The 24882-nt window shown below is 34.6% G+C and overlaps 2 protein-coding genes across 2 annotated transcripts in view; both read left to right on the top strand.

The window, feature by feature from the left end:
* The window catches only part of LOC114526201, an 86788-nt gene that overhangs the window by 5900 nt on the left and 56006 nt on the right, over positions 1 to 24882 (top strand). The gene's annotated exons all lie outside the window — the stretch shown is intronic.
* LOC114526091 lies at positions 19684 to 20321 on the top strand. The gene has a single exon (XM_028547592.1). It carries the CDS (start codon positions 19737 to 19739, stop codon positions 20319 to 20321), a length of 585 nt encoding a protein of 194 aa, XP_028403393.1. The 5' UTR covers positions 19684 to 19736.

The raw sequence follows: 24882 nt of genomic DNA, 5'->3' as shown, positions 1-24882 counted from the left end.
AGTTACTGCATTGCTTGACATCACCAATAGATGGTCTCAGGTCAAATCGATACTTCTAGTGAAAATATTAATAAAATTGTAGATAATCTTAAATAGGACTTGGAAAAAAGTATCAACTTGGATGGGAGCTAAAAAACTTACTCTAAATCATTCTAAAATGGAATAAATGATAATAGGTAGCAATCGAAGAATTATTTAAAGTCAATAACAAAATGTTACTGAAATCTTCACCAATACCAAATGAATTCAATACGTACACACAATACGAGAAATAGCGGATTTAATTTCGCATTACCTAAGTCTAGAAAAAACAATATGAAAAAGGCTTTTGCCTACAGAGGGGCTGGGGCTTTGAATATCCTTTCCACAATTCCACTGAAATGAAATCATCCAGTAATATCTCAAGCTTCAAAACCAAAATCAAGCGAAGATATACTAATTAATTGTTTTTATTATATTAATTATTTTTAAACCATTAATAGAGTTTATATAGTATATTTGTATAGTGCATGTATACGTCCTGTTGGAAGAACACCTCTCCTTTTTCCCCTTTTCCTTATCCCTAATAAATAATTAAACTGCTGAACTAGTGCCGTTTTTAATAAAGTCAATAAGTCAATTTCGAAGGTTTTTTAAACGGTCTTAATATCGAGTGGATTCATACACAACTCAATTCAAGCCATAGGAGCAGTTGAGAAAAATGACTCAACTATCAGTCCTTCAGCAGGAATCGAGCCTACATACGCTTATGCGATTCCGGGTAGCTACATGGGTAGCTGATAAGAGCTAGCGTCGTTAGTGTGTATTTGAAGGTGGTAATGCCAAGAAATGCAAAACGCAAAATCGTAGTTAAAGAGTTTTATACAACCAGCTCTAGTAAGTCACACTCGAGTTATCTCTTTCAGTACAATTTTCCCTTGCAGGGCCGTCGCTAGAAGCTTAATTAATTGGGAGTGGAGGTGGTGTATATTCATGTTTGTACAATCGTAGAAAGAATAGCTGATAAAAGAAATCAGTGGGGCATAAGACGAATATATGAATAAGCACCACCTCCCAAATTAAGGTTCTAGCGACGACCCTGTTTCTACCTAAAATTTTCAATATTTCAAAGTCCATTTTACACTTCGTTAAATCTCGCCGGGTAACCGTGCTCATGTGAACAGCCCTTATAGAATACAGGCGTAAGCTTCTGTTTACCAACAGGCATTTAATAAGATTTGATATTTCCCTTTTATACCTAGGGACGGCGAAAAAGTCGGAGACTTTTAAGGTGTAATGAGATTGTGTTTAAAGTATAAAGCCTTTGCATCTAAGCATTGACGCTACTGACGTTCAATTAATGCAATACAGCACCAACTAACATCTGGATAGTCGTAAAAAATTTCAACCTCTCGCCCGCGCTTACCTTTTAGGATTATTATTAAAAGATATAACCCCGACATTTAGGTTTATCATCGCTGCAAATTCTTCATACAATATGTATATCTAGCTATATATGTATTAAAATAATTTACAGATTCCGTATTGCTGAAATAACTCATTTTTATATCCCATATTCTGTCCAGTAATTCTTCTATGTAATTTTCTGTTTCTACATATGTATAACACGCATTAATTTTTGCTGAATAATAAGGATGAAAAAATCAAGAACAAATATAATACGCGTTAATACTTGCACGTTGTCCAAACTGATTCTTAATATTCCTATATATCTTTTCTTATCTTTCGTTATATTCTTAACTTAGATCATCCAAACTGTGTCGGGAATTCATCAGCAATTAACAACAGTGAAAGAAAGTGTTGATAAAGCGGAAAGTAGTAAGTCTTATATATTACGAAATTATTAAGCTTCTGTTTACCAACAGGTAAATAACATTAATTTTATTGTTTCCATTTTATAACTAGCGACGACAAAGAAGTCGGAAACTTTGAAGGTGAAAAAGAAACTTAGATGATATAACGTTTAAAATCTCTAAACATAAGATGTTTAGGGATTTTAAGCCTGCGCATCTAAGCAATGACGCTACTGACGTTCACTAGAGCCTCGACTAAAATCTGGATAATCGTAAAAAAATCCAACCTTTGCCCGCGCTTCTTACTGTGTGAATTTTACCCTAGAAAAATATAACCCCGATATTTAGGTGTATCCGGCCGCGCGCTGCAAATTTTTCGTACAATAATTATATCTATTTGTATGATAATAATTTCGCAGATCATGCAAGGTGTGTCGCAGATCAATGGGAAATTAACAATTTTGAAAGATAGCTTAGAGAAATTGAAAGATGGTAAGTAACTAAAGATTTATTGCCGACCTAGGTACTTCCTTCCAACATTCGATAACATTTCCTTTTTTCTAAACTGTATAGAGATGACGAAGAATTCCGAATATTTGCAGGTAGCTATAAAAGCAATGTTAATAATATTGCATTGTATACGTAGTATGTAACGTAACGCACAAGATAAACTTGCTGAGCGGTGGCTAACGCTAAACCTCAAGGAATAAATTATTTCATTTTATAGCCCATTAATTTTATTGTACAAATTAAAACGCGCTCATTGGCCTTAAAAGCACTTTTCCAGGGGGGGAGAAAATAGTGTGTTCCGATAAAAAGATATTTTTGTTATTCCTCATTTGTTCTAAATAAATTAAAGATAAACCTTTTCAATATATTAGCATAAAATGTGGTATAATAATTGCCGAAAATAGACAAAACACTTCTATTCGGAACTTATATATTGGAACTTTTCAATAAAGATTTCAGAACTTGCTTTCAACTTAATGAAAAGGATTGCATATTTTACTCTTACGAGCTATGTTCACTGATACAGTTTTTTCGAAATGCATGAAAAAAATCCAAAAATAAGTACGAAATCATGACTTCTTCTTCCAGATTTGGCGCCTGAAACTCGTTCTCGTCTAATTGTTTGTTTTCACATTTATTGTCACATTTACAAACTTAACAATTCTTTTTTGTGTATTTGTTGAAGAAGGATGCTTTAAAACTTTATAGAACCATAGATCTTGAGAATAAAAATAATTTGCAATCCCTTTTGTTCAATTTGTTTTATGTTAGAAACAACGAAACTTATGACGTAGTTCCAAAATCTGAAATCGTGAAGTCTACTACAGTCACATTTCGTCAAAATAACCTTTCGTCGATTTTTCACACGCGTCTAGTTGTATCGTTAATTTGCAACTTTCAAGCGCACTGGTAGCTCTCTAAAGTATAGATATGGCTCTTCCTAGATTGATATAGCTTTAAGCTGGTCTTGTAAATCCTCGAACCTTGGCTCCAAGTTGGCCCCATCAAGTGAAAAAAGTGGGCGATTTCATTATGAAAGTTGGTCAATATTACATGCGCCCCCCACCTTAATAGCTACTCCGCCAATGAGTCTGTTTTCATCCTTGGTTCAAACATTTATATTAAGCGCACTTTTTTATATTAAGCTATACTTATTGCTACACACACCCCTTGTCGATTTCGAAGGGTTGAAGAATATGTTTAATTATAAAAAGATTATATAACGTGGTGATCGCGAGGAAGAATTGTAAGTGAAGCAAAACCTCAGTTCTTTACAAGTTTAAAAGAATGTGGACCATCCTTTTAGTACGTACGCAAAATTTCAATAATTTTTAACCCCCTTCCCCTCCTTGCTACCTATGTGTCACGATTTATTACCACACGTCCCCCCTCCGCATACTCTTGCGTACAGAATTTTATTTATTTTGTAATGTAACTCAATAATAAGCGTCTCTGATAACTCTAAAAAGTAGTATTTAAGGAGCGTTTTAGATATGATAAGGCGCGACGAGTTTGATTGTTTTAAATAGACCTTTCTTATAATGACGAAAAACGTGGAAAATCTCATGTTACACGAAGACTTTCCGCGTTAAGCGTTTGACGTCATTATGAAAAAGGTCTATTACTTCACATTGTAGCCGCATTGTTTTCGACCAATATATTGGATTTTTGTTGATTGATTGATTGATTGATTTGATTGATTGAATTTAATAATCGTAATTTGCAGTTAGTAAAAACTGAATTATATACGATGTACATAAAAGACACCTAAAGGTATATACATGCATAAGTTTAACTAAATCTAATATATAATTATCTTACAATTATAACAAATTAGGCTATTGTTCGAGACTGTTAGCGATTATGAAGGAGTTCTTATACCGATCAGTTCGAATTCGAGGTAGAGAGAATTTTCTACATCGTCTTAGGGAATATTTACAAATTTTTTCCTGAGGAACTAACGAATTTAATTTATGATCTCTATCTTGGGCTTGTTCAAAAAGTTTGTGACACGCAGCAGATCTTCGATCAAACAATGAATCCAACTTCGAAATGTTAATAGCGTCATCATAACCGTGGTCCGGATATACTCTTCTCAAAAACCGTTTTTGTACCCTCTCAATCTCGTTGCTTAGGTACACCGGCAACGAGTTGTGAAAAACAGGTGACGCGTATTCCAAAATCGACCGTATACATGCACAATATATCATTATTATGTCTTCGATAGGGACATTTGCACGTTTAAGTTGTGTTATCAGATATAATCTCTTGGTAGCTTTCGACACAATTTGCTCCACATGTGCTCTCCACTTTAGATCACTGCTGACTGTAAGTCCAAGGATCTTTGCATGGTTCACTATTTCGAGTTCTTTTCCATTGACCAGTAATGGGGCTAGCGTGTTGCCATGATTATTATTCCTAGAAAAATCAATTCTGAGTTCTTTACATTTATCTTCGTTTAGTTCAACTATGGTAATTAGGATGAAGCACTATAGTTATAAAGAATACAAATGAACATGACAAATTATGTAATGTTTCACCCTAATTAACATTGATAGTACTTTGCGATGAATATACTATGGTTGATCTAACAGACTAAAAATGTTTAATCAGTATTAATCAGTTTTTAAAAATTCAGAAACGGGGCGCATGACTTTATGGTATAATAATATATGATGAGGAAATGTTGGGAGAATACTAGAGAAGCTTGTAAAAATCTACCCCCTACACCCCAACCCTTTCATTTATAGCGGACCAACCCTTTGTGGTGTCGTTGAATTTATGATAAATATTATAAGAATCCACTGAAATAGAATTTGATTAATTGCCTTACATGATAGCAATCGGGACTAAAGCATCCAGCAATGATGAAAATGTTTAACTATGTATATAGGTACTGCATTCTGATGTTTGGAAGCTTGTGGCTCGTTTTTCAAACAATGACGGAAAAAATTGGGTGAATGATGCCCGTTTTTGGTATGACCAAATGTCGTCTTACGATCCATCCAGGACATGATATCTGAAGCTTTTTGGAAAACACACGGAAATGAAATAAAAATAACACGAAGTGATGATCCAACACATACAGCATTGTTAAAAACAACCAACGGTTGTCTTGGAGGGAAAACGTTCCGGCAGTTAATCACTTCTTTTGGAAACTTTCGTAATGAGGTTTGGTCGGACGACAAATGTCTGGGTAGTTGTGCGATCAAATATGGCGGGTTATATCAGAGCACGACTAGATTTGGGATGTATAGTTGCAGCAGTGGTATTCAAAGTAGTAACTATATCGGATTTTGGTGTAATTGGGCTATGGATGGTGCAGTGATGATGATTGGTGGAGGTGGAAGTAGTTGCGGTAGAGCAGATCATGGGATTGGAATAACAGAAGAGAATGAACCAAAGTTTGGTGGGAGCGAAACTTACGCGGACTTTGGCTATGAGACACAAGAAGGCGTCAAGTATGTCGAAAGTAACCTTCAAAAATCGTACGCTTTAAATTTGTGGGTCCGTTGAAGTTATATGATGCATTTCTAATTATAAAATTATTTTGCCGTTGCTGAATAAATATTCAGAGTTGCATAATTAAAATAAATTGATCCCCGCGGGGATATTACGACTGTAACAGTGCACCATGCACTATAGTAACTTGTAATTAGATTATGACAGATTTGACCGGTGAGCACATGTGCATGTATATAGGAAGCACAAGGATGAAATAAATGACACACATAGCAACTGGATTCAACGTGTGTGTTGTCTCGTATAATCAAGCAGCTCTGTCCGTAAGCTGATTACTATTTTAAGTAATAGTTTTGTTATGATTAAACACTATAATTTTATCTGTTATTATTGTTTATTACTTACCGAACCGTAAATTTGAACTGATTCCTCCAAATTTCAATTAGGTTTTCCCGGGCGAATGTAAAAAATACCTGCCAGATTTAATTCAAAGATAATAATTTTTAAGCTTCGTTCCAACGTGGCAGCGTCTTCCAACAACTTCGCATCAAAATTTGTATATATATAACAAAACTGTCAAAACACTTCTCGTCTTTTTGACCTCGTTTCGACTTAGCTTTACTGACGAAGGCTCTCTAGTCGATACGCCGAGAAACGTTTTGTCTGTTTTAGGCAGCTGTTATACCAATTTGATGTACGGTTGGTTCTTCATATATTTTTGCTTATAACAAACTACGCTACATTAAAAGAGTGGCACTATAAAAAAAATTACGCAGTTATATAATAGTAATAAATCGTTAAAATATATTGGAATCCCTGTTTTAATGTAATTTTGCATACATGCAAGTAATGCCGTAGCCAGTCAGCATGTCAATTTGGTCCTGCTGCATGCGCTTTTAGGTTTTTATCATTATTCATTTCTTTAGAAATTCTATGTTTTCACAGTCATTGAGTACCAGAATGTTGATACAGCAGGCATGTGAACAGCTTGTAAACAGACGTGTAACAACTTTTTCGCAGACTTGTTTTCCCTTATAATGCGCAAAGAACAACATGTTTATCAAACATTTTATATACTTTTACGTGAAACATACATACAGGAACATTCGTTATTCATGTTATGATTCCTTTTTATTTACCTTATTTTGCAGCATTGATTTAAAAAAAAACAAATTTACAACGTTACGCATGCAATGCTTTGTCCTGAGATTACCTTAACATCGGATTGCATGGGCAAGACCGGTATGAGGCATTGATGGGTCATGAAGATCAATATAATTATGTTATAATTATAATAACCTTTCCTGAATAATACATCTTTAAAAGATTTTAAGGATTTTCAATAAAGTCTGATAGTTGGATTATGTTCTGGTAAGTCATTTCACCCGGCAAGAATCGATATTGGTTCGATTTATACTAGAGACGGATTATCCGTACAGGCGAAGTTGGGAAAGGAAAAGATAGTTGGTCTGTGTATAAACTTTAATTTTTTAACAGACGGACCGTCCGGCCAAATATAAATAATTCTCGCTCGAATATGATATGAATATAGGATTTTTTAAACAGAGCTAATAAAAATGTTGCTCGGTATGTAAACCGGCATTTTCTCCTCTATGCCGTCAAACACAATTCTTCCAAGATATTTCGCATTGCTAGCTAAAACGTTAAATTAATAAGATCTCCGATCGAGTCCGTTTTTATTTTTGTGTTGTATATTTGGTATCTATAATGAATTTATTACAGACTACCATTTTACTGCCATTCACCAAACTCATTCAGAATATAATCTCTATAACTTTATATAACGAACTCTATAAATTATATAACTGTAAAAACACCTAGCTTACGAGAAACTGATTTATAATTGGTGGTTAAATTATATAATAAATCCTTAATAAATCATTTCTGCGTAAAACCTGCATTAATGTTGTATAGAATTGGAAGATATCCGTTTAATATTGCTGAGAAACTCGTTGAGTCGTTGTATTATCCATCCATCAGCTTCATCGTATTATTATAATTAAGCAACTTTTCGTATTGACGGAAAAAAATTCAATCAATGTGAACTGTTCATCTCTTGTGCCAATGTGATGACTAAATTAATCACTCGTTGTCCGTGAATTGTGATTGTTTTAATGAAGAGTGTGGCGATAGAAGAGGTTTAAATTTCTGTCTGCAATGACGCAGATATAGAATTTCTACAGACATTATTCAAAAACATCGCACTGGTCACTTTCGCTTTGTTTTTGCTTGGAATCTTTGGCGTGTTTCGATCATTTTCGTTCTGCTAATAGAAGTGGAGGCAAATTTTATTTTGTCAACCTACGTATCAAACTAAAGCTTTGCTTTCTTATCATATAAGTCTTTACGAAGAAAATTTATTCATATAATAACAAACTGACAAACGTAATTCCGGGAAATCATTCACAACAGCCATCTCTTATGATTGCAATATTTTATTTCCAGCCTAGCTAAAGGTTCCAGCATTGATAAACTTATTTATGACTAAAACATATCTAAATTCACTGCAAAATGTAATAAATGTATTAAATTTCACTACCCTCTCGTTCGCAGAAAGTATATATAATAAACAGGACTCTTGATTTCTAATTCTTTCTCAATAGAAATAGAAATTCGCCACCTAAATCCCTGACTTGAAGAGGAGAATACCAAAGCATTGTTTACGAAACTGAAGCGAGGTCAAGTAGTGCGACTTTCATAATTTCGCCGCGCGATGGAATTTTCATTTAGTTTTCATATACTAGGTTTGATTCAGTCGTAATTGTCCTGAACAAGTCATTTTAAGCGAAATACTGTTGAGAGAAATTGGTCCATAGATTAATTCTCTGTATGAAAATTGTAATTGTTGACTGCACTGCAGCATTCCAATACATCAACCATCTTGACATGTTCACGAACAATTACGACTATAAATGAAAATCAGCCCTGAAAGTAAATGTCAAGTATGAGAAAAATGAGAACTGACTACTTAAATTCGATTGACTGCTGTGAATTACAATTTTACAGATGGTGTGATTTAAAAAAACGTGTAATATACAGCAAATATACAGCAAATTAATTGCGGACAAACACACTCTCATAGCTTAAAAATACTAGAAGCGCGACCAGGGTTCGACATATTAATAAACATGAGGCGTTCCTTGCATGCCAGTCTGAAATGAACAACTTAAGACGGCTACGGTTTATAATCACAGTTACGTCTTTGGCTGCGATTTACAATTACAAAAGCATATAAGCAAAAAATTCTAGCTGCATGTAGCAAAATCTGTGGTGTAACTTTATTGCTTTTTAAAAATGGATGAAAATCAGATTGTGGCATTATGATTTTCAATTCAATCTGAATGAGCTGATGTTCTTTCAGATGTTTCCCAATATTATTTGCATTGTTAGTAATTGCAGTATAAGTTAACTAAACCTTTACGAAATTTCAATGCATCAGAAAATTTGTTTTTGCAAAATTAACAGCTTCCACTTATTCTCTCATATTTGGATCAAAACATTACACTTGTTGACATTATTCTTAGAAACATCAAATATGTAGCTATTAGCCTAGGGTTCTTAGTATAAATGCAATTTAGAGTCGCCACGCTATTTCTTTGAATTTTCTATTTCAGAAGCAAATATAAACTTTATTATATCATTAAATTTATCTGAAATAAAAAATTATATCACGTAGCTGAATTGCGTTTTATGGTAAATTAGTAACTGGTCATCTTTTGATGAATATTGTGTAACAGTTTGAAATCAGGAGAGTTAATTAGCACATCATCAAGCTAAAGTATTTCACATGATGCTTATATACAATAACTTCTTTTCAGATGCTTAAATTTGCAATTGTTACGGCAGCATTGGTCATGCTCTCTTTATTCAACGCACAGGTATTTTTTGTGTTTAGTTTTAAGCCCAAATCAAAACGAAACAAACGATGAATGTTGAATTACCATGTATACCATACCAATCACCAATGAATACTCTAATCTTTCAGAAGCTGGCGTCACTTTGTTTTACTAATTTTTAAAAAATGTAAAAAAACGTTTTGGGGCCTGTTTGGTTTTTTATTTTAAAACCCAATAATTTCTTTCAGATGTTGACAGTCCGAAAAACTCATGATCCCGGAAGCTGTTCAAAATCAAATCATGGCGAACAGATATTAATAAAAGATCGAGAGAACAAAGATACCATATTAGTTTGTACTGAGAATGATGAAGTTTTTAGTTGGAAGACGAGTGACAGTAAGTAAAATGAACTGCAAAGTAGAAAACGTTACTGTTGTTAAGACATGTAGATTATATCGAGCGTCTTTGTACTAAATTGCAAATACTTTATATTCTACCCGTGATAAAATATTTCAGTTTCAATATATTCATAATAGATTCCAAACCACTTGGAGAATTTTTTAATCCTGGTTACGACTGCCTGGATATTCTAAATAAAAACACAAAGTCGAAAGATGGATATTATTGGGTGGATTTCAATGCAGGAAAACTAAAAGAGGTAACTCTTAACTTTTCGTGGTCATAAAGGTATGTATTCCGCCCATGCAAACATTGTATGAACCTACTGATTGAAATTATTCACAGTTTGATAACCCCCTATTAGGTGGTCCAACGATGATTTGTTTCACCGACTATATAGTATTAGCTACATGTATCCTTTCCAATCCAGGTCTATTGTGACATGACAACAGATGGTGGTGGGTACACATTGTTTGGTTACATAAATGGCACTGTAACATGGAGCGTCCCATCAAATAATGAAACTGTTCAACCATTTGGTGATCCACACTGGTCCAGTGAGTTTGGCGATGTTTTTGTTTTGGATTTCAGAAATCAAGTTGCTTCAGATGATGATATGGAAAAGACAAACGCTCACTGGTAAAAATAAATTGTTCTAAAGTGTGATTCCGCGAACAACACTAGTCTTTTTATTTTACACATTGCAAGAGTTAGTACATCTCTGACTGTGTGTGTTAATTTGGGAAGGTCTCAGATGAAATGAAGCAAGACAAGTACCCTATTTTTCTTATCAAAGGATTTTTTTTACAGGAAAGGGAGCGATATTTTTATCCTTCCATCAGATTGTGCGAGGGCTTGTTGAATTTTCCTCTAATTTCCCCGCTTGCAAAAAAAAGAAATCTTCCTGGCGGAGGTTGTATGAAGCCCGCATTTAGCTTAAGCGGTGCATGGATAAGTCTAAATTAAATAACACTCTTACATCTCTCCTGAATGAGTCAACTTGAATTTACGCAATGAATAAGCAAATTTATGCATGTCCAGTGCATTCCTAACTGAGATGTTTTCCTAACCTGAATTCAAAGTCCAACTCTGTCATGTCATCACTCATGTGTTGACTCCATATTGTCTTCACGCGCGGCCCATAAGGCAATTAAAAGAAACCAATGAGATTCCCGCCAAAATATCTACCAATGAATGTGCAGATCTCCATATAGCCTCGCCCATGCATATCGTCACAAGCTGCATTCGGTCTCGGGTTTTAGAATGAGCTCGCATGGAAAGAGCTCCCAAGGCAAAATATATACCACCCACTGACTCACCCGCCCTCTTTCGTGAATCGCACAACTTATCTCATAACAGGGTATGTTAGTATAAGACTTAGATACGGTTACACACGGGTGCATGCACGTTTTATAATATGATGAAGACTTTATTTAACGAGAGTTAAATAAAGTCTTCATCATATTATAAAACGTGCATGTATATAAAAATACATATAAAAATAAATAAACAAAAAAAATGACGTACACAATGACCATCTCGGGGATCTAAGAGCCCATGGACATTTAGGATGACCATCGTGGGGAGAATTATTGTATATTTCTAACAGCATAACCTGTCTGTGGGGTAGCACTTTCACCACAGTTTTGCTACATAGTCGGAGCATTATTTTCCCCAGGTTTTTTTAAACATATTACGGTCTTACGTCTATGTTAACTTTTAGGGCATTTCGTTTCAAGAACAAACGCCAATTGAAAAATTTGATGATCGTCGATCAAGGAGGATGTCCGAGCGACTTTCCTGGTGTTGGGGATGTTTCTTATGTCAAAGATCTGATAAGAGATGAAATTGTTTCGAAAGATTTCTCTTGCTCAACATTTGGGCCATACTCCCATCCCTTGGCAAAAACTGGTTGGGTGCGTTTTTTCAATTCTGTATCGCACATGCTACATATGAACTTTGAGGTTTTATACTGGGTATTGTTATATAGGTGCTGTGTATTTTAAATGTGATTGGTTCATTCGTAGTCCCATGACTTTAAATAAATGTAAATGTTTCCCGCCAGGGAAACAAGTGAAAAATTGTTGCCCGCATATTGTTATAACAAATAAAAAACAGCTATGGAACCGAAAACTAAAAAACAACGTTCCTCAAGCTTGTCAAGCGATGAACGTCAACTTTTAACTAATACAAAAAGGTTTCAGAAAAAAGAAGTCAAAATGCTCTGCCTTGTAGTTATAGCATTTACCAACGCACGAAATTTCCTCGGACGAATCTCCGCGGCCGATTTTAACTGTGCTTTATTTACAAAAAATTACATCTCACATAAGTGGCTATATTGCTTGTAAGAGGTTTAATCGTTGGCTGCATGCGAACGCTGGAGAAGGCTTGTTTGTCATATATTAAAGCCACATAGGCTTTCTTGATGTAAAGTGTTTTTATGAAATGAAATTGTTGTGTAACATTATGTTTTTGTTTCACTATAACAAAGCACTTAATGTACACTCCCTCCGGAAATAGTGAGTTTTGTTTTTCTTAGAGTCTCAATGTTTTCCTCGACTTCGTCTCGGGAAAACAAAACTCATCCACTATTTCCCTCTGGATGCATGTGTATACTAGAAATACATGCATGCAGCACCCCTCGCCATTTTCAACCAAGAAAATAATCTCCTGGACCTAGATTAGCTATCACTATAAGTTTATGGACTGACTCAATATTTTTATCATTTCGTACAAAATATAGTCACAACATTGAAGTTGATGTCACCCGTTTTACTTAGGTAACTGTTGAAATTTCAACATTTGGAGCTTCAGAAAAACATCAAAACAGTACAAAAGCTTTGACTTGAAGCGATGGTTTACATTCAAATATAAATTTACGTTTTAAAAATCATTAATTTTACGAAGTTAAAGCGATGGTGAAGCTTTTCACAGCCCAAAATGACTTTGGAAAATGACGTGTCAAGCTCATATATAAATAAACTGCATACTTCTTGATACAGCAAACACAGAATATTGTAAACAACTATGTATATTATAGACACGTACCAATTTAAAACATTTCATATATGTAAAGCATAAATCGTTCCTTTTCGCTTTTTAATCTTGAAGAGCACCCTTTTGTTTTGGATAAATGAATTGCTGAGGTTATTATTGAAATAAAAAATTTCTGACTAAGCCAGTCAGGAAATCGCTGATTAACGGTTTCAACTCATTTAAATTTTGCCAAACCATCCAACGGCGATGACATAGAATTTTGACAACTTTGGATTCCGCTATGTTCTGTCACAATACCCGGGTGTATTTCCTAAACTCCGGGCGGAATTAGTACCCTGGCACGGTGCTCCGCACCGGCTCTGGAATTATATACATCTTAGCACGACTGTGATTGGCGTATTTGTCGGGGCAGAGAGGTGTTTAAACTCAGCAATCAATTTCCAGCCATTTCCTAACTTCAAATACAAAATATGTATGTCCATGCACTTGAAGCCAATCGTCTCGAATCCCAGGTAACGTCACTAATCTCAAATCCTTTCCGTTACTGCGTCTTATTATCCCCGGAGCCGGCGCGAAGCGCCATGCGAGGGTACTAATCCCGGCCTGAGATTAGGAATTACACCCGGGTATTCTGACAGAACATAGGCGAATCCAAAATGTCATGGACGTTCAATGGTCATGGTAGTTGTGCGCATGCGCGAAATTTGAACGAAGAAAGAACGGCCGTCTACAACTTGCTTATTGGCTAAGAGAGCATGCATGAGAGCGTCAGCATTTTAACCGTCATTTAGCAAACTATTGTTCAAAAATATAAAATGAAATCATGGAGTCAAATATTAAAACAATAATTAAAGATTTAGAGATCATCACAGCACAGAAACAGTTGGTGAAATAGGAACGACTCGTATTTTATAATCTTTGAAGTGGTAGCTAGGTGTCTATATTTTGCTTATTCAGTGTTTGCTGTAAGAATGCATTGTTATTTTGACAAGTACGAGCTTGATATGTCGTTTTACAAGGAGCTAATTATATATATATATATATAATATTATATATATTATATATATTTATATAATATATATATATATATATATATATATATATATATATATATATATATATATATGCTATTATATATATATATATATATATAGCATATATATAGCATATATATAGCATATATATATATATATATATATATATATATATATATATATAGCACATATATATAATATATATATATATAATATATATTATATAATATATTATAATTATATATATATATATATATAGCATCAAATGTGGTATAACAACTGCCTAAAATAGAGCCAAGGAGCAGCGGGGCAGCGTTTTCAAACAACTTAGCATCAAATGTGGCATAACAACTGCCTAAATGGACAAAACACTTCTCGACGTTTCGACCTGAGGGCCTTCGTCAGAAGTGTTAGTAGGGAGTCAGGAGAGTTACTATCTCTCCTGACGAAGGCCCTCGGGTCAAAACGTCGAGAAGTTTTTTGTCCATTTAGGCAGTTGTTATGCCACATTTGATGCTAAGTTGTTTGAAAACGCTGCCCCGCTGCTCCTTGGCTCTCAAAAGAGGCAAAAATCAACGTCTCAGATTTTCAGTCTTTAGTGAAGGTTAAAGTGCCTATATCACTCGTGGGATCTTTATGCATTTGAAAAGAACGTAAAAAGTTAGTTAATATATTAAAAAACTTTTTTGATTTAGTGCAATAATTTTGAAAATATTAGCCTTTAAACTACCTGCAGTTCCTGAGTCCCAGGCTCCTGTAAACAATGGGCAGTTTCAAATTGAATAGCCGTGTTTAAACCCAGGAGGTTGGGACTCAGGAACCGCAAGTAGTTTAGAGGCTTGTATCTTCGAAATTGTTGCACTAAATCAAAAAACTTTTTTAATATATTAACTAACTTTTTACGTTCTTTTCAAATGCATAAAAATCCCACCAGTGATATAGGCACTTTAAGAGGGTAATTGTAGGATAATTGAGGGGAGTGTAATTCTTTATCTTTTATTGATGAACTCCATATGTTACTACAAACATATAACATGACTTAATTTTGCTGAAAATTAATAGGAAGATCGTGAACAAATTACAATACAGTAAACATTAATACTGGCACGCTGTCCAAACTGATTCATTATGTTCCTTACTTATATAGATGATGCACACTGTGTCGGAGCAATTACGAGATTTACGAACAGCAGTGAAAGAAAGCGTAAAGAAACTAGAGAGTAGTAAGTCATAAATATTAGTAAATGACAAAGTTTCTGTTTACGAGAAGGCAATAAACGTTTAATATTTCCCTTTTGTTCCTAGTGACGGCAAAGAAGACGGAAACTTTGAAGGTGTAAAAGCTAGAAACTAAGATCATCTGAATCTCTAAGCATAAAAAGGATAAAGCCTTTTTGCATCTAAGCAAGGGTGCTACTAATGCTCACTAGAGCACCGACTGAAATTCGGATAGTCGTTAAAAATTCCAACTTTCACCCAGGCTTCTCTCTGCATTTTTACCTTTTAGGATTGTGAAGAAAAGATATAACCCCAAAATTTAGGTTTATCCGCGCTGTAAATTCTTCATACAATAATTATATCTAGCTATATGTATGAAAATAAATTACAGATCACGCAAGGTGTGTCCCAGATTAATGGGCAATTGGCAATTGTGAAAGAGAGCTTAGAGGATTTGAAAAATCGTAAGTCAATAAAGATTTATGAATCTCTCAGTTATTGCTTTTCCATGCAACATGCGATTAACATTTATTCCTTTTTTTTTCAAATTATATAGAAACGGTGAAGAATTCCAGATATTTGGAGGTAACTATAAGAGCAGTTTAAAAAATATTGCGTTGAAAAATTATGAAGTATAAAACATTGAGCATACCGCACACAAGAGAAACCTACTGAACGCTGGCTAAATACTTCCGTTAATATTCATTCCGTAAAAACTTCCGTCCACATTTTATTCTTACGAGTTATGTTCAAAGGTACAAAACACCTCCCTCCAACATGCATGGTAACGAATTATCTTTTTCTGCCCATATATATATAAGCCCCCTTATTTACACCACAGTTAATTTATTCGCACGCTACGCTATTATTGATGCTCAGGCTACCAAAACAAAGACTAACTTTAACCAACCTTCTACGAGTTAGCCTGTTATCCAAATATTGAAAATTCATTATATCACTATTTTATTAAAATTTGAAAAAGAAGAAAAAATTAGAAATATAGAGAAAAAAAGAGGTAATTATTTTCTACGTCACCCCTATTTACGGCACAGGGCGGTGTTACCACATATGAATATTTTATAACCAAAGCCGCTGGGGTGATACACTACTAGAATTTCATGAAATGTTCAAATTTTCTAATTTGGTGTTTTTGTGTTCCATGGACATTTTTCTCTTATTATTTGCCCCGTTTTAGTGGTTTTCTTTGCTTACTTTTGAGTAATTCGCTCTTTTATATACGTTTCTTGCTTTTTTGCGAACGACCTTAGCAACCGAATTTTTTTGTAAATTCGGCAATAAACGCTTGTTTTATAGTCTGATTGCTCAACCAAAAGTAAGAACCAAAAACGAGTTGAGTAAAAGAGCCGATTTAAAAGTCTAAAACTCTCTGTTGGTGTTTTCTCTTCTTTTCGTTCTCATGTTCCTTTAAAATCGCCTGGGTTGACCGGCCTTCGTTACGTTTGGACTTACGTGCGTCACGCTTACGTCGAAAATTGCAGCTGCTCCACGTAACCAAAATCCGTCCGCCTTCGTGTCCAATCTCGCTTTAGGACTTTTGATGTCCGATCTCAGGTCAAATCTCTCCTTGTTGAGGGTGTAATTTTAGAGTAATTGAGTTGAGTGTAATTCTTCATCGTTTATTGATGAACTCCATATGTCACTACAAACATATAACGTGACTTAATTTTTGCTGAAAATTTATAGGAACATCATGCACAAATTATAATACAGTAAACCTTAATACTGATACGCTGTCATAACTGAGTCATTATCTTCCTAACTTATATAGATTATGCACACTGTGTCTGAGCAATTACGAGATTTCCAAACAACAGTGAAAGAAAGGGTAGACAAACTAGAGAGTAGTAAGTCCTAAATTTTAATAAACGACAAAGTTTCTGTTTACCAAAAGGCAAATAAAATTTAGTATTTCCTTTTTGTTCCTAGCGACGGCAAAGAAGACGGAAACTTTGAAGGTGTGAAAGCTAGAAACTAAAATCATATAGCGTTTGCATCTAAATCTCTAAGCATGAAAAGGATAAAGCCTTTGCATGTAAGCAATGACGCTACTAACGCTCATTAGAGCACCGACTAAAATTTCGATAGTCGTTAAAAATTCCAACTTTCGCCCGTTATTCTCTGTGCATTTTTACTTTTTAGGGTTGTGAAGAAAAGATTTAACCCCAAAATTTAAGTTTACCCGCGCTGCAAATAATTCTTCATACAATAATTATATCTAGCTATATGTATGAAAATAATTTACAGATCACACAAGGTGTGTCGCAACTTAATGGGCAATTGGCAATTGTGAAAGATCGTAAGTCAGTAAAGATTTATGAATCACTCAGTTACTGCTTTTCCAACATGGATTAACATTTATTCCTTCTGTTTTCAAATTACATAGAGACGGTGAAGAATTCCAGATATTTGGAGGTAACTATAAAAGCAGTTGAAATAATATTGCGTTAAAAAATCATGAAGTATAAATCATTGAGCATAACGCACACAAGAGAAACTTACTGAGCGCTTGCTAAATACTTCCGTTAATATTCATTCTGTTAACAACTTCCGTGCAAATTTATCCTTACGAGTTATCTTCTAAGGTACAAAACACCTCCTTCCAACATGCATGCAAGAAATAAATATAAGCCCCCATTTACACCAAAGTTAATTTATTGGCACGGCCAGGCCATTATTTGTGCTCCGCAGGGACCGGTTGTTCAAAAGCCGGTTAACCCTGGGTTAAAGCAAATCTCTACAATATTTTTTTTAATCGCTTGTTCAAAAGCCGGTTAGCTTGACCATGGGTTAAAGCAAAATCTCTACATTATTTTTTTTAATCGCTTGTTTACAAAGTTGAATATCTTTTTCCATAAATATTTTCTGGACAGACAAAGCCATATTTTGTAAAGGTTTTAAAACGAACAGTGGTTCAGAAGAACTTAAACCAAAACACAGGATTAAAATTTAACCCATGCAGCGTTAGCACTAACACAGCTTTCAACAACCGGCCCCAGGCTACCAAAACAGAGACTAACTTTAACCAACCTCCTACGTGTTAGCCCGTTATCCAAATAGCTAGGTCCTAGGGACGAGGATGCTTCTGCCAATAAATATAAGCCCCCATTTACACCACAGTCAATTTATTCGCACGGCCAGGTTATCATTGATGCTCGTGCAGACTACCAAAACAAAGACTAACTTTAACCAACCTCCTACGAGTTAGCCTGTTATCCAAATATTGAAAATTGATTATATCGCTATTGTATTAAAATTTGCAAAAGAATGTGGGTAGTTCCATACCTATATGGAAAAAGTAGGAAATTTCATTTTATAAGTTGGTCAAAAGCACATGAATAATACACTCTGGAAATAATATACCCACAGGTATATTAGCTCCCTACAGTTCTCGAAAATATTCGGTAGAAGTTAATAAATTCAGGGGAACCAAATGTAAAATCCATCGTTATTATCGTTATTCTTAAATAATTAGGGTTATAAAAAAATAATCAGCCAAACATTACATCACGACCCAACGTTTTGACACTCCGGTCTAGTGTCTTCATCAGAGGTGACCTGACGTTTAAAACTTTGACCTTATATACTCTCAACATGGCAGCTTCTTCCTAAAACAGGTAATTATTCTCTGCGTCATCCCTATTTAGGACACAAGGCAGCGTTACTGCATATGAATATTTTATAACCAAAGCTGCTTAAAGTCTATTTAGACTGCCCTCCTGGTATAGACTTGGTAATAATTAAAATCATGTGGGGCTGGTTATGTGCATCCGACCGAATCTATAGTAATAAAGATACAAGCTCTGGCCAAACTGGTACAAGGACTTGCATTAAGATTCTAGAATTCCAAACAACACTTTCGTCCAACTCATTTGTGCTGTGCATGGTAATGATCAGATACTATTAAATAAAACGGTCAAAAACCAACTGACAAAAAAGTACTGTCTTTTTTCAAAAACTTTACTAATTGCAGGTGGCTAAATAGCGTGATAATTATTGTCACCATGTCTTGCGTTTAAACCGTAAATCGTGGCAAAGAACGTCACTAGATGCTATTCCGGGTTTTCGCCTTGTGAGTGATGTATGATTTAAACAATTTGATCAAATTTTTATACTATCCAGATCATTTTTATGACAATTACCCAACTGTTAGACAATAGCCTATGATATGCACGTTCCGACATATCATTTCCTATATAATTATATCTGCACGGTATCACTGTTATTTTAAGTTCTTCTGTTTATGGTGCAGATTATAAATTATATAAAATATTATATATAACTTCGGCCAGTCAAATTTTTGCAATTAAAAGTAATTTAATAGGTATTAGAAATAGGAAATGAAAACTGTTAAACCCACAATTTTAAATTATGTATATATATAGGCACTACGTCCTGACATTTGGAAGCTTGTTGCTCGTTTTTCAAACAACGACGGAAAAAATTGGATGAAAGATGCCAATTTCTGGTTTGACAGAACCTCACCTTACGGAGGTACAAGGGATCCTTCCTTGAACCAGGACATGATATCCGAAGCTTTTTGGTTTTCACTCGCGAATAACATAAAAATTACCAGAAGTGATGATTCAACACATACAGCTCTGTTAGAAACAACCAACAATTGTCTGAATGGGAAAACATTTCGTCAGTTTATTACTTCTTTTGGAAACTTTCGTAATGGAGCTGTTTGGTCGAACGAAAAATGTCTGGGTAGTTGTGCGATCAAATATGGCGGGTTATATCAGAGCACGACTGGATTTGGGATGCATAGTTGCAGCAGTGATATTCAAAGTAGTAACAATATCGGGTTTTGGTGTGATTGGACTGATGGTGATGCTGCAGTGATGATGATTGGTGGAGGTGGAAGTGGTTGCGGTAGAGCAGATCATGGGATTGGAATAACAGAAGCTGATTCGGCAATTTTTGGTGGTAGCATAACTTACGCGGACTTTGGCTATGAGACAAAAGTAGGCGTCCAGTATGTCGAAAGCGACCTTCAAAAATCGTACGCTTTAAATTTGTGGGTCCGTTAAAGTTATATAATGCATTTTAATTAAAAAAATCATTTTGCGTCGCTCAATAAATATTCAGAGTTGTACAATTAAAATTAATTGATCCAGAAGTTATTACTTCTGCCTAGAAACTCGTCGTCAAAGGTATATATAAGCAGATCACTGTTGTTCCGTATTATTTTGGTTATGATTAAACACAATAATTTTATTTGTTATTAATGTTTATTACTCACTGAACTGTAAATTTGAACTAATTCCTCCGAATTCCAGGAAACAAGTGCCCCCAAATTCCAATTAGGTTTTCCGTGGCAAAATGCAAAACTGCAGAATTACCTTACAACGGATTGGGTGAGACCCGTATGAGGCATTGATGGGTCATGATTTTGGAAAATCGTAATATATTATAATTAGAATAACGTTTCTTGAATAATACATCTTTAAAAGATTTTTAAGACTTTCAACAAAGCCTATTAGTTGGGTTATGTGTGAATCATTTCACCAAGAGTGGATATTGTCTCGATTTATACTACACTGTTAATTCAAAAGAGTCATTTTGACTCCTTCAAAGGAGTCGTTTTCTTGACCCCAGGACGACTCTTTGAAGAGAGTCATTTTGACTCATTTTGGGTTGACACCTTTAAAGAGTCATTTTAACCCTTTAACTAGAGTCATTTTGACTACCCATGGAGTCGTTTCAAAATGACTCTTGCAACAGTTAAAATGCAAATTAACTCCTCAAAAGTGTCGTTTTAAAAGAGTCATTTTGATTTTTGACTCTACTTTGGCATCAATTTTACTCTTATTTGGAGTCATTTCGACTCCTTTTTGTCATCGATTTTACTCTTATTTAATTTGGGGTCATTACGACTATTCTGTGGCATCAATATTACTCTTATTTGGAGTCATTTCTTTAGCATCGATTTTACTCTTATTTGGGGTCATTACGGCTATTCTGTGGTATCAATATTACTCTTATTTGGAGTCATTCGACTCTTCTTTTAGCATCAATATTACTCTTATTTGGAGTCATTCGACTCTTCTTTAGCATCAATTTTACTCTCATTTGGAGTCATTTTGACTCCTTTTTGACATCGATTTTTCTCTTATTTGGAGTCATTTCAACTCTTCGTTGGCATCAATGTACTCTTATTTGGGGTCATTTGAACTCTTCTTTAGCATCATTTTTGCTCTTATTTGGAGTCATTTCCACTCCTTTTTGACATCGATTTTACTCTTATTTGAGGTCATTACGACTATTCTGTGGCATCAATTTTACTATAGTACTGGTCACCAATATTAGTTTCATGAAGCTTGCATATAATACAAAAGCAGAGTTTGAGTAGACGATGTTTAATAATGTATATGCAGTGAGTATTACAGCATACCATACATGCATCCCGCAAATATGTTTCTTTGAAGAGAAATTATTATATAAATATCTATATATAAGCATGCAGGCTTTAAAATATCGGCCAACAGGCCATCTGTCAACTGTCCGGTGTCTTTAAAAAATGGGTTGGATATACATTTTTAAAATTAAAATATGGTAAATGGCCATATGTTAGCAGCAATTAATTAAGTAATGGTTTAAAATCGAAGTTTCAAACGATTAAAACAGTACAAAACTTCAGAGACAAAGAAAAAGCCTCAAATGTTATTTTATTCTGTAATTACAGTCGACGGCTAAACGTTTTATACTTCATAGACATAGTGTGTATTTTTCATATCAAAGTTCAAATTACACTTTCAAAAACACTTTTTGAAGTTATAGCAAAGGTGTAATAGCCTTTCACAGGTTTATCGTTTGCATAAAAAGCTGAAAATTAATAAATAAACGGCATACAAAGCTGAAAATTATACAAATACAGCTCATCCTTACTGCGAAGCAAATACGAAAGAAACAAAGTAAACACGCACCCTTTGAAAACACTTATAAGCTTGCAGATTATGAATTATTTCTCTTACACGGCTTTCGGTCTTGATTGTATCCCTGTTCATCTTTGCTATCTGTCATGCTTCATATATCTTGTTTCTTCCCGTTTTACTTTGCACAAAGTTTATGAAACGCTTTTACAAAAAGGTTTACGAAATGACAGTTAAATTGCTGACGTTCTCGTTGAAATTCAAACTTTCTGTCTTAGCCAATCAGAACGTTTGTTGATTATTTGTCATTTTTGATATCAGCATATATAGTTATCAGCATGAGTCAGAACTATTAAAATGGATTTATGTATAATATATTTGATTTATGTATTATATATATATGTGTGCATATCCTGTTCCAGCTGACATTTTCAAGAAATATAAAACCTATATACATGCAGTGTAATATATTTTTTATATTTTTTTTATAAATTTCCCATGTTAAAAAGTTAGAATGAACTACACATAAACTACAAATGAACTACACACATGCAATGGCTGGAATCACCACACAGAGATATGTCTCCAATAACGGGGTTCCACAACTAACTTACAAATAGACAGACACAAACATACACATATAAGCAACTTAACAAATTTATAAGACTTTTTCGATACATGAAGAAACGATAACAACTAATATCAAGTGTATTTGTGTCATAATAATTGAGTATTTTTTTAATGTGTTGACTGGTTATTTGCTTCAAATACAAAGGATTTGTAATACATGTAACATGCCTAATGACTTCAACTTAATATTTTAAACATGCAAATTATTTGTTTTGTATATAAGTGGCTGTTATAAAAGGCAGAATGACTCTAAGAAAGAGTTCCACCACTCCAACAAAGAATCATATGGCTCCAAGAACGAGTCACATGACTCCATGTGAACTCTACTTAAGAGTCTATTGACTCTTGCGAGAGTCTTGTGACCCTTCAAATGAACTAAACGAGTCCTCCGAATTGTCATTTTAACCCAATGTCGGAGTTAAAACGACTATTAGAGTCGAAACGACACATTAGAGGAGTAAAAATGACATTTTGAATAAAGGTGTTGAAATGACTCGCCCTGGTCAAAACGACTCTTTTGAATTTACAGTGTAGAGACGGATCATCCGTCTAGGCGAAATTGGGTAAGGAAAAGATAGTTCGTCTGTGTGTAAACATTCGGATCATCCGTCAACACGAGTTATCCACATGCTCGATCATTGAGACGAATTTGAATGTGTAGTTCGTCTTGACCCATCACCCGTCTGTTTGTTTAAATATGGGGTGGGGACAAACTACAGAAAATTTCGTCATAAAAAGGCTCTTGTGCACTCTTTTTACCACATATCTTTTTTCATTTAATTTTCTTTTACTAGATAAATGTTTCACTATAATTACATTCTTCTGTTCATGGTATTAATCAGCCCAATGCTTTAATGGCAGGCCTCTGAAGCAAAGTTTCGAATTTGACCTAATACTGTAAGATGCATTGTGGTTTACTATTTTAAACACTGTGAATCAAACTAGCAGAGGTATGTGTTCCTGCAAAGGTGCAAACCGGGGAATATTGTTATTAGATATAGATGATAACAATGTGAATCAAAGAGACGTATTTACGCGGGTTCATGCGCTACAATTTCAATCTGTTGCAACATCAAATCGGATAATCGATCATTTGTTTCGCCCTCAACTTTGATACCTTATTATAGCGATGGAGCTATTTAATTTGTTAATAAGATCATTCACAATTGGAGTCGGATGCAGTGAACTCTAATAAAACTGAAATTTGAATATTAATAATTCTCTGGCTAATAGCGGATATCGCGCAAGCAAAATTACCGCTGAACTGCGGAGAGCTTCGAGAAGAGAGAAAGTCCGTAAAAATCATTTTTTGTGCAAAATTTTGCTATTAAAGTACATTATGTCAATTGATCACTTCAACTTTGAACAACGAATTTATACCCTTTCTAGACGGTTTAAAAAATACGCCTTACCATGCAGTCTAACGGAGAAACCGCCGATGTATCGATCAGATATACTGAATTTGCGGAATTTGAACGAGCTGTAAAAGACTTTGCCTTCATTGGCAAAAAAATAGGTTTAAATCTTTCCACATTCAAGAAACTTGTTTTCTACTAAAATCGGAATGTCATTGCTTTTATTCTTGCTCAGATGAAATGGGCTTGTGTATAAAAACCAACGTTTTTTTGGTGATGAAATTTCAACTTGAATTGGGTTTCGAAGATGGCGGCCAAAATATCGTTGTATCGAGTTCACTGGTCGGATGTCGTTCGGCATTCGCGTTGAAATGCTTGATTAGCCTTGGAAATATTAACCTCTGAAGTTTTTTCGATAATTGATATAGTAATCAATATAACTTAGCATCAAATGTGGTATAACAACTGCCTAAAATAGACAAAACACTTCTCGACGTTTCGACCTGAGGGCCTTCGTCAGGAAAGTTAATAAGGTTCATACTAAGTCATAGGCGTACGAGGCGGGGGGGCTGTCAGAAATATTAATTTTTGTCAGAAATATTAATTAGTCGGGCAATTTGTATTTACGAATCGGGCAATTTGTACTTATGTTCTCCACACTACATAAAAATATTTAAGAATGCTCAAATATGATAGAATATGGTAGAATATATATGTTTGCAGCTTGCGTAAAC

Source organism: Dendronephthya gigantea, unplaced genomic scaffold (assembly GCF_004324835.1).
Source record: "Dendronephthya gigantea isolate DGI-Jeju-01 unplaced genomic scaffold, DenGig_1.0 000037F, whole genome shotgun sequence".
NCBI classification, from domain to species: Eukaryota; Metazoa; Cnidaria; class Anthozoa; order Malacalcyonacea; family Nephtheidae; genus Dendronephthya; species Dendronephthya gigantea.
Note: the sequence above shows the minus strand (reverse complement) of the source record. Positions and strands in the feature narration are given on the sequence as shown.